A 12,302-nucleotide genomic window follows, 5' to 3' on the forward strand; every position below is an offset into this window, starting at 1 on the left:
GAAAATAGATCTTATTCCATATATACTGCTTGTTTAGTTTGTAGAAAGGAAAACTAGGGTTAAGAAATAAGATAACAGGGAAGGTATGGATGAGAGAATTATTGATGGTGATAAACTAGATGAAGTGATGCTACCAGGGTTTCGATTTCATCCAACTGATGAGGAGCTTGTAGGGTTTTATCTGAAGAGAAAAATTCAGCAGCGGCCTCTCTCTATCGAGCTCATCAAGCAGCTTGATATCTATAAATATGATCCATGGGATCTTCCAAGTAAGAAAAACTAGTCTTTACTTTTTAGCTTAATTAGGTCACTTTGCAGGAATTTATTTAACTAGATTTCAAAAGTGATTTCATTTGGATGAGCTTATTTTCACAAGTTTCTTTTTATTATTGTGTAAAAGTATAACTGTACCATGAAAGGTTTGATTTTTTTTTAAACTGTATATTCCTGTTTATGATGAAAATAAGCAAATCCAAACAGTTAAAAGTATGACTTTTTAGTAATGGGGCTAACAGTTTTTGCTGCAAACTTTGTTCATGTAGAGTTTGCCACAACTGGAGAAAAAGAGTGGTATTTCTACTGCCCTAGGGATAGGAAATACAGAAACAGTGCAAGGCCTAATCGGGTAACTGGAGCTGGGTTTTGGAAAGCCACAGGAACTGACAGGCCTATTTACTCCTCTGAAGGTTCCAAGTGCATTGGCTTGAAGAAATCCCTTGTTTTCTACAAAGGTAGAGCTGCCAAAGGTGTCAAAACTGACTGGATGATGCATGAGTTTAGGTTACCTTCACTTACTGACCCAACAGCACCACCAAAGAGATTTGTGGACAAAAGCATTCCTGCCAATGTAAAGTGTCTCATAAAACTATACTATTCATTTAGATCTTTGCCTATGTTTTAATGATAATATTATAGACATAATTTTGTTTTTTTTTAGTTTGCTAAAGTGACAAGTTATTACTGATTTTTATATAAATCAACTATAAACATAATTTGAGTCCTAGATATCTATGTTAAAAATATCAAAAAGTATCAGTTGACTTAAAAGTTATTGGCTTCATTATCATTAAAGGTTGTGAAAAAAGTTATGTCCATAAACTTATTGACATTTCATTGGTATTCTTGTACTAAGATATTCTCTCTTTTTTATAACTTGCAGGACTCATGGGCAATATGCAGGATATTCAAGAAAACTAATTCCACAACCCAAAGAGCTCTCTCTCACTCTTGGGTTTCTCCATCACCAACTGAAACTAACACACTTGATATGCTAGTCAAAGGTCAGCACTGCACTCAGTTTTCTCAGGAGAACATGTCATTGACATCAAAAACCAACTGTTCAGCAGCCACTCATTTCTCTATTAACAATGACATACAACAATTATCTTCCACTACGTTTTCTCCCTTAGATTTTGTGTGCTACAAATCCTTAAATCAATTAGCAGATAAACCTTCTCAAATCACTGGAGACCTTCCCTCTAGCTTCTTGTTTTCACCTCTAGAAACTTCAACACCAACAAAATGCACAGTTGATATTTCTTCCATGCTGTTAAACATGCCCTCTTCAATGCTTGGAGATTTTGGTACTAAGGTCAGTGAGAGTATAGACTATAGTGGGCCACAAGAACATTGCAATGGCTTCTCATTCAGTTTACTTCAAGACATGCAAGGGAACATTGGTAGTGGAGGTGAGCAAGCCAATGCCTTGATGAAGAATCCTAATATGACACATGCTGATGATCATTGGGAGACCGTCCGATCCATTGGATTTCCATTCAGTTTGCCTTCGAATAATGATGCTTGGAAGACAAACTTAGCGTGGGATTCTTCACCATGTCCAAGTGAAATGTCCACAAGTTTTTCTACAACCAAGAGCTATACTTAATCAAAAAGTAGAGATTAATAGTCAAAGGCATTGTTTTCTAGCTTTTAGACTAATTCAGCTAGTTGAAGTTCATTTTGTAGAATCTTTTTGTAGGCTTTTGTAATGTTTAACGAATGAATAGAATGTAATACGACGTTGATTAATTATGGAATTGAAAATTTGACAGCCATATGTAAAGTCCAAATTAAAGAACAAAAACATCCAGACAAACACAGACGCCAAACAATGGCCGGCGAACCGTGTAACAAGAAAACTAGGAAACCCTTTTTCTCGTATATCCGTACATATAACATTATAAACTTATTTGTGGGTTCCAGTTAGCTCAACTGGTAAAGTCTCTGATAGTTGAATAAGAGATCTGGGGCTCAATCCCCGCCTACACCAAAAAACTGATTGGTGTCTTGGTCTGATGATAAAGAATTATCATCAGGAGCGGACGCCATAGGTTGAAACTCTCTCTTAAAAAAAAAACATTATAAACCTATTTTAATTTCTTTTTCCCTTTTTGTTGATGGAATAGAAACATATATACTTTTCATTTATTTATAGATCGAATTGAATTTGAATCTAAAATGGTTATTTATTGTCAAGTGTGGCTTTTTATTTTATGTCTAAACAAGATTTGATCTAAAATTTCTTATTTAACAGTAGAAACTTAAGGTTTGACTGAAAACCTAATTAAATTAACGTGTTTGACCAATATTGCTAAGAAATGACCATTCAATATTTAATCCTATTAGTATAACTAAAACACCCATGTAAATACGTTAAAAAGACATATATACATACATACATATATATATATATATATTTAATTTGAGATAGAAATTCTACTTTTATCAAATCTTTTTATTTTGGGTGATAATTACAACATACATGCATGTCTTTTTATCTAATATATATATATATATATATATATATATATATATTTTGGGAGATAATTACAATATACATACATTTTTTTTTTGAGATAGAAATCCTACTCTTATCAATATATATATTTTTGGAAATAATTACAATAAGCTGCTAACTCCTAAGCACTTTATGCGTGAAGATGTGCCAATTCAAGTACAAGGCTTTTGGCTACTCTTATCAAATCTAAGTGTATATATGTGTAAAATTGTTTCTTAGATATTTGAACCTAGACCCTTATCTCTTCTATCTCACAAGAACCTGTACTTATAGAGTAACCATCACACCAAATGTGCATAGTGGTACAAAAAGCAAACATACATCAAAGCGGGTTGATAAGGAAGATCTGTTGCTGGGTTTGTGTTTTTGTTCTTGCTAGAAATCAGTTTGTGTTTGTGTTTTTGTGTTTGGTTGACAAGAAAGGGCAAGAAAACGCTACAAAATCTGGGCATGTGTTCTTATGTGGATCTATAGTTTAATTTTCTATTCTTGTTTTTTGGGTTTGTGATTTTTGGATTTTAATTTTGTGTTCTTAGATCTGGATTTGTATTCATGTTGTTCTTGTTTAAGACACACTTAGACTCAATTAAAGTGATTTTTTGTTTTTATTTCTGTTTTTAATTTTTTAATTTAGTTAAAATTAATAAATTAATTTTTTTAATTTAGATGCTGATGTGGCATTTTTAATGTCAAAATAAATTTATTATTATTATTATTTTAATAGTTTCGTCTGCCACGTAGGACTTTGCCATTAGGGCACTAATGGAAATGACTAAAATGAAAGGCGTTTTGCTAAATAGGGACTAAAATCGGTGAAAATAAAAAATAGGGACCAAAGTGAGAATCACGTGAAAATGTAGGAACGAAAATATAGTTTTCGCCTCAAAAGAATTCTATGCTTGGAGGAGCATTCTAAGAGGCAGACCTATTATTAATCGGCGTATTATTAAATTGTTGGCTCCCTTTGATATCTCATCCACATGTCACTTCCCAGTCTTACACCATCAAAGGGAAGCTAAGATCAGTTGTTTGATTGATTTAGTTTCTAGGCGCTGGTTGTTTGGAAAAATTGATGCCACCTTCCTACATTTTGCAGCTACAACGGTCAAACAAATGCCACTAAGCTTTGATTACTTGATGAAGGGGGTACAAGTTTTTGCAAGAGGAGAGAGAAAGCAATATTCGTGAATAAAAATTAAGAAGTTCTTTCTAAAAAAAACGGTGAATAATAACTCTAATCATCGAGTCCAAACTCTTGGATGTCAATGATATGACTATCCCTTGTACGTAAATTGAGAGCATTTAACCCAAGGTATGATTGGTATTGTGGCCATGCCATTGCCCAATGAGTTCACTATGATATACTCTCTCTCTTTTTTAAAATTTTTTTTTTTAAAATTTTAATTTTGTGTGGGGGTAAATCAGATAGATTTATTAGAGAATAAATTCTTTACACAGTTTCAAAGGCTCACAAGTGAAAGATCTAGAAACAGAGACAACTCAAAACCCCTATACCAAAAATAGGAGAGAACACAAAATGGAATAACTCAAACATGAGACCTAACAACAATAAACGAGTTGATTCTACCTTGAACTTTGACCAACAATGGTTGGTAGTTCTTAAATATTGATTTGGCAAATATAAGAGGAAGTCCCAAATATTAGATGTAAGACGGAATCTACTATTTATTTTTTGGTATTTTTATGCAATTTTCGTTATTTTGGGTTTAGGTTTTTTATTTGCTTGTTTTCCAGTGCTTTTAATGTTTTTCAGTGCTTTTAATGCTTTTTAGGTCAAATTTGGTTCCTATTATAGTTAGGTACTAATTAGAATCTTTTTTAGAATATATTTTCTTATTTGTCAAGTTTTATAGAGCCTTTAAATAAGCCTCTAAGTCTGTAAATGTTTATAAGAGATTATTATTAATAAAAATTTAGAATTTTGTCTATTATTTTCTTTGGTAGATTCCAAACCTATCACATTGTGGATTCTAGGAACCCATCGTGGACTCGAGGTTTATTACTAGAAACTAACAGTTTCTTCCATCAAAGAGCGTATCATGTGTACTTTCCTCAAGTTTTTGCAATCAGTTGGTATCAGAGTTTTGACTTACCTTGGGCTGAAGGCTATCCGGCAAGATCGTAACCACCACAACGACAACAACGAATAACTTAGCAAGTATTATGTGACGTACAACAAACACTCACAAATATCTTTGCTAGGATGGCATTGTTGAAGCATGAAAACAATGGGATAACTACAACAGAGACGTAACTCACAGGCAACCTATTGGTAAGCAAATTTCGTATAGGTCTTATAAAAGAATTGCATGTTGTTTTAATGGTTATTTTTATAAAGAAGATATTCTTGATTGGTTACTTGATCAAGATGATTTATTTGACTTTGAGAATATTAATGATGAGAGAAAAGTTATACTTGCTCTGTATAAACTTAGAGAGTACGCCTTACGTTGGTGGGAACAAGTACAATTTGATAGAATTCGACAAGGTAAAGACAAAATTTGTTCATGGCCAAGGATGAAAATAATACTTGCTAACAAATATTATCCTTTGGATTGTGATGAATTTTTGCCATATAGAATTCAAGATTATTATTGGCCAAGAAATTCATACTTAAATTATTTTGAAGAGCCATATATTCCACCATTAAAGGAGGAATTGCATGTTAAAGAATATGTAAAACTCAAAGAAAAAAATATAGAGATTTATGAGGAATTTCATGAAGACCTTATGATAGAAGAAGATTCTAAAATCAAGATTAATGTGGAGGAGATTAATGAAGATCCTATTGTAGACATCAAAATTTTTATGATGTATTTGCAACTGTCTAATTGATCATGATCAAGTATTTTTGATCAAATTAATTTCCAATTGATGATGTGAACAATTAGCAAATGAAATCAAGCCACATGACAACATCAAATGAAGAAGGCCATGTGGCAACTTTAGAAGAAAAGTCTTGTATGGAAAGTTCTTATTAAATGGAAGACTAAATTAAATTTATAATTGATAATTAAATCTCAATAAATGCTGAGAGAAAATTCCAAATTAAAGACCATTGAGTCGTGTATAAATAGGGGCTTCTCGTATGAAAAAAGGAACAAAGACACTTCAAGAGAAAACTTTACTGACAATCTGCCAAAATAAAGATTCATCTCTAAGTCCAAGAGAATTCCATTGTTCATCAAGACTTATTCCTACTTCAAATCAAAGTAGAGATTCTCCTTCAATCCAGTTTGAGATTAAGCCAACGACCCTTGCATCAAATCAAATATGTTCAATTGCTCATTCAACTTGGAGACATTAAGGCACGATTCAAGATCAAGCTTCACAACCTTTTGAATCGTAAAGTTTCTTGGAGATCTAATTAGAGAAGTTTATTGTATTCTTTCATTGTAAAGAGTCACACAAAGGGCTATATTCACATATATTTTATTAATTTCAATTTCGGACTTAGTTCACGGGAAAGCAAGACCTTTATCCACGTGAAAGAAGATTTTAGCTTCCTCAATCTCAATGCTGTACATTACAGTTTTAGCATTGGGCTGGAGAGTATTGTTCCATGGTTTTAGCTAGGCATACGGCCCACTTATCATTTGATTTTTTTAGACACTAGACACATTGTCAGCTTGATTGCACAAAAGACATTGTTTTGGACCACAAGCCCACGTTAGTCTTCTTAGTAGAGTCGGTGTTGAAGCTGTCTTCCCTTGCACGCATTTCTTTTTCTTACAATGTTGTAGCCGCAGCCTTTAGGATGCTAGGGTTTCTCGGCAACACCTCTTCAACTTTGTGTGCTTCTCTTTGTATTTTCTGTGCAAGACACAGAAGTTTCGACGGTGTAGGTCCATTCATCGATTGTCATTTCTTGGTACTATCTTCATTGTCTCGCTCCGCTTCATCTCTAACTACCTTCATGAGTCGGCGCTAAGGCCCAAAGCAAGTTGTGGTGTTCAGCTCTTCTTCTTATGTATTTAAGCACTAGTCGTTCTATTGGAGGCGCTACTGTAGTGATAAATCACACGATCACGAAATAGTGTAACAAATTATCAATTTATATTGATTTATATATATGTGAGTACAATCCTCTATATGACTCTTTACAATAAAATAATACAATAAACATCTCTGATTCGATTTCCAAGAAACTTTACGATCCGTAGGGCTGTGAAGCTTGATCTTGAATCATGCCTTAATGTCTCCAAGTTGAATGAGTGGTTGAATGTACTTGATTTGATGCGAGGGTCGTTGGCTTAATCTCGAACTGGATTAAAGGAGAATCCCTAATTTGATTTGAAGAAGTAGGAATAAGTCTTGATGAACAATGAAATTCTCTTGGACTTCGAGATGATTCTCTATTTTGGCAGAGTGTTAGTAGAGTTTTCTCTTTAAGTGTCTCTGTGTCCCTTTTTCATATGAGAAGCTTTTATTTATAGGCGACTCAATGGTCTTTGATCTGGAATTTTCTCTTAGCATTTATTGAGAGTTAATGATCAATTACGAATTTAATTTAGTCCTCCATTTAATAAGAACCTTCGATATGAGTCTTTTCTTTTGAAGTTGCCACATGGCCTTCTTCATTTGATTGTGCCACGTGGCTTGATTTCATTTGTTGACTATCCACATCATCAATTATAAATTAATTTGATAAAAAATACTCGATCATGATCAATTGGACGTCTATGGATGCATCATAAAATTTTGATGTCTACACCTAGTATACATAAAGATCTTCAAGTTGAGATGGTAGAGACCATTAAAGAAGAAATTATAGAGGAAGTTGTCAACGATCTTGATGAAGTCAAGTTAGATGATTACAATGTTTAAGCTCTTATTATTTTGATGGGAAACATTGAAACAAAGTTTATTGATTTTATTGGGGTCGAAAGATTTAATTTAACCATTGACTCTTATTTGGTAAAAATTGTTAATAACATGAAGATCGAGGGACAAGAAGTTCAAATTGCCCAATTGATGACTTTCAAGTTAGGCAGGAAGGCAAAAAAGATGAAGTATTCAAAGTATTTCTTCTTTTGGCACGAAAGATTTAAGATTTCAACCATCAACTCGAGGATGAGTTTGTTTCAAGTGAAGGTGTAAGATGTAGGACAAAATCTACTATTTAATTTAGATATTTTATGTAATTTTTATTATTTAAGCTTTAGGTTATTTATTTCCTTGTTTTTAGGTGCTTTTAATGTTTCTTAGGTCAAATTTAGTTCATTTTATGGTTAGGTATCAATTAGGATTTTTTTTAGAATATATTTTATTTTCTGTCAAGTTTTACAGAGCCTTTAAATAAGCCTTTAAGTTTGTTAACATTTTTCAAAGATTATTATTAATAAAAATTCAAATTTTTTTCTATTGCTTTCTCTAGTGGATTTCAAACCTATTACATTGTGGATTTAAGGAATCCATCGTAAATTCGAGGTTTAGTATCAGAAATTAAAAGCTTAGTTTCTCTTCTATCAAAAATAGTATCTTGTGTACTTTTTTTAAACTTTTGCAACATCAATATCTAAAAGGCAAAGACCCTTCTTTAAATTACAATGCTTCTAGGATTTGCTTCTAATTACTAGAGGCACAGCACAAAAGAGAAGAAACTTCACTTTTGTTGGAATTTATAGACAAACCAGACACGTACTTGAACTCTTCAAGGCTTCCTATCACTAATTTAATTAAAAGCTTAGGTAAGTTATCTTCAAATCCTTGCAATAAGGGTGAAACTTGAATTGGCTAGGCTCCTGAACCTCCTATTTTCGTTGTTCTTCTTCTAGTGAACACCTCCAGGACAATGAGAAAAAGAGACGGGGAAGTGGCTTCCCTTGTTTATGGCCTTTGCCTCCCTTGAAATACCCAACCATGCGTTTTACACTCAAAGTTTGTGGTTGCTTCTAAATCCACATACCTTAATGTATGTTTAATTGGAAGAGAAAACCTACTCAACCATTATGGTAGGTGATATCTAATAAGGAAAGTTAACTACTGGAAAGTTTAACTGGAATAAAACATCCTACGTGACCATCATGATAGGTGATACTTTTAATAAGGAAAGTTAACTAGTTGAAAGATGAGACGTGGAACAGTGTAAGGGTTCAAGGAAGCCCATGTATATTATCAAAAGTACTGGGGGCCTTTATTTTAGTCAAGCCCACTCCAAGACACTGCAGTTTGAGTTAATCATGCATAATGTCCAAATTGCTAGCCCGGTTAAAGTGCAGGCCCTGTAGAGTTCTTTTTGGATTTTATTGAGCAAGTGTAACCCCTTGATTCTCGTCCTATACAAATTAGTAATTATAGGGAGATATCATGGGCGAGTTCTTAAATAAGTACTTGGCTTAAGTCCAGCCCATCAAGTGTATTGTATTTGTTGGGATGATAACATTAGGCTTAAAATGAACATGTATCATCTTAACTGGTTTAGTGTAATTAGATACTAGAGTCAAGTTTTTTCCATTAAATAATAGACCAAAAACTAAGATCTCATGGGCTATGTAGACCTAAAAACCATTTTTGATCAATCCTCTAAGGATGCAGGCCCATAAATGTTTGTTACTAAACATGTAAATCTTTATGCATGTAAAATAGTTGGGTAATTTTTTATTTTTATAATTTTTTATATGTAATGTGTTACATGCACTTATGTTTTTAAAAATGAAAATGTGACTCAAAATCACGTTTTCTGTTTATAAAAACAGTGTACTGTGTAAAATAAACAATGCGTAAAATAGTGCTATTGCTTTTTCTTAATTTCTTGTCACCCAATAAGGCCAAGCTTGCTATGCCACTTTTCCAATCCTATATATATGTTTGCCACAACTGGTAAAAGAGAGTGGTTTTTCTACTGCCCTAGGGACAGGAAATACAGAAATAATGCACATCCTAACCGGGTAACTGGAGCTGGGTTTTGGAAAGCTACAAGAACTGACAGGCCTATTTTCTCCTCTGAAGGTTCCAAGTGAATTGGCCTGAAGAAATCTTTTCTACGAAGGTAGAGCTGCCAAAGGTGTCAAAACTGACTGAATGATGCATGAGTTTAGGTTACCTTCACTTTCTGACCCAGTAGCACCACCAAAGAGATTTGTGGACAAAAGCATTCCTGCCAATTAAAGTGCCTCAAAAAACTGTACTATTCATTTAGATCTTTGCCTATATTTTAATGATAATATTATAGACGACATTTTATTTTTTTTACCAATCGAAAAGGTGACAAGAAGTTTTTAATTTTCATATAAACCCATCATTAATATAATTTGAATACTTGACATATACTTTAAAAATACCAAGAAGTGTCAGTTGATCTAAAAGTTATTGACTCTAGTATCATTACTTTATTATTTATTGTTTCTAACTTATTGATTTAAAAGTTGTGAAAAAGTTGTGTCCATAAATTGATTGCCGTTTCACTGGTATTCTTGTACTAAGATTAAAAAAAAAAAAAAAAAAAAAAACTTGCAAGACTCGTGGGCAATATCAAGGGCGGCTCTACCCTTTGTTCAGGGGGTTCATTTGAACCCCCTGACTTCACAAAAAAAAAAAATATATATATATATATATATATATAAAATATTTTTTTTGTTAGTTTAATACTTTAATTTATTCTTAAAAATATTATTGCACACCATAACTTAAATCTTATACATCCTTACTATAAGTATTTCAAACTTTAAGAATACAAGTAAGTGTTTGTAAACTGTAGGTTTCACTCTTTATTATAAAGTTAAATTATATGTGTGTGAGTATGTTTAATATTAATTGTGTGCATTACTTTTTGTTATAATGTTATTTGTGTGAATTATGATGCTTGTGGATATTTGTGTATATAGTTTAAATATAATATAACTTTATATAATATAATAATTAGGAAATTGAGAGGGTTTATTACATGTGTGTGTATTGTTATCATGTTATAATAATTTTTTGTTATAAAGTCAGAAAAATTCAAGAAAAAAATTGTAAAGTTAATGATTATTCAAGCATTTAATTGGTTAAGTAGACACGTAGTGTATTATTTTATATTTGAATGAATGTGGGTGTGTGCATCAATAATTAATACAAAGCCAATGAGTTAAGTTTATTCATTTAGTTTAAAATATTTTTTATAAAAACAATGACAAATTAATAGATAATAACAACTGCATAAAAATAAAAATGTTAGACAAACTTAACAAAATTAAATGGTCATAACTACTCACATTGGCAATAAATACTCATAATGAACTATCATATAACAATTCAAAATTTGAAAACTTGTAGAAGGAAATTGTAAAACTTCATTTTTTTTTTTTTTTGGTTGATAACTTGATATATTCAAGTTCTCTAATTAATAAGAAAATTTAATTTAAGTTTTTTAATAACCCTCCTAAACAAAATTCCTAGAGCCGCCACTCAATATATGCAGGATATTCAAGAAAACTAATTCCACAACCCAAAATAGCTCTCTGTCACTCTTGGGTTTCTCCATCACCAACTGAAACTAACACACTTGATATGCTAGTCAAAGGTCCACACTGCACTCAGTTTTCTCAGGAGAACATGTCATTGACGTCAAAACCCAACTGTCTTTCTCTATTAACAATGACATACAACAATTATCTTCCACTACGTTTTCTCCCTTAGATTTTGTGTGCTACGAATCTTTAAATCAATTAGCAGATAAACCTTCTCAACTGACTGGAGACCTTCCCTCTAGCATCTTGTTTTCTCCTCTAGAAATTTCAACATCAACAAACATGCACAGTTGATATTTCTTCCATGCTGTTAAACATGCACTCTTCAATGCTTGGAGATTTTGGTACTAAGGTCAGCGAGAGTATAGACTATAGTGGGCCACAAGAACTTTGCAATGGCTTCTCATTCAGTTTACTTCAAGACATGCAAGGGAACATTGGTAGTGGAGGTGAGCAAGCCAATGCCTTGATGAAGAATCCTAATGTGACACATGCTGATGATCATTGGGAGACCGTCCGATCCATTGGATTTCCATTCAGTTTGCCTTCGAATAATGATGCTTGGAAGACAAACTTAGTGTGGGATTCTTCACCATGTCCAAGTGAAATGTCCACAAATTTTTCTACAACCAAGAGCTTGTTAGAATTATGGTTAAGTGATTAAAACTCACAATTTCCTAAAAGTTTAAACTTTTGGGACAATCGGTAATTTAACATGGTATCAAAGCAGGAAATCCTAAGTTCAATCCCTGTTTTCACTTTACTTCCCATTTAAAATGTTAAATTCTCACTTGTTGGGCCCCCACTTTTTAAGAGAAAGTTTAGGCCCACAAGTGAGGGGGAGTGTTAGAATTATGGTTAAGTGATTAAAACTCATCATTTCCTAAAAGTTTAAGCTTTTGAGACAATCGGTAATTTAACAGAGTTATACTCAATCAAAAAGTAGAGATTAACAGTTAAAGGCATTGTTTTCTAGCTTTTAGACTAATTCAGCTAGTTGAAGTTCATTTTGTAGAATCTTTTTGTAGGCTTTT

At 32.6% G+C, this 12,302-nt stretch overlaps 1 protein-coding gene and 1 pseudogene across 1 annotated transcript; both read left to right on the forward strand.

The window, feature by feature from the left end:
- On the forward strand, window positions 1–1,963 carry LOC115979286 (protein FEZ-like). The gene is made up of 3 exons (XM_031101286.1): window positions 1–269; window positions 543–847; window positions 1,160–1,963. The coding sequence occupies exons 1-3, from the start codon at window positions 86–88 to the stop codon at window positions 1,883–1,885; spliced, it is 1,215 nt and encodes a 404-aa protein (XP_030957146.1). The 5' UTR covers window positions 1–85; the 3' UTR covers window positions 1,886–1,963.
- Window positions 1,964–9,624: 7,661 nt separating this feature from the next.
- Window positions 9,625–11,932, forward strand: LOC115981237 (annotated as a pseudogene).
- The last annotated feature ends 370 nt before the right edge of the window (window positions 11,933–12,302 follow it).

The sequence above is a fragment of the Quercus lobata genome, chromosome 3, assembly GCF_001633185.2.
Source record: "Quercus lobata isolate SW786 chromosome 3, ValleyOak3.0 Primary Assembly, whole genome shotgun sequence".
NCBI classification, from domain to species: Eukaryota; Viridiplantae; Streptophyta; class Magnoliopsida; order Fagales; family Fagaceae; genus Quercus; species Quercus lobata.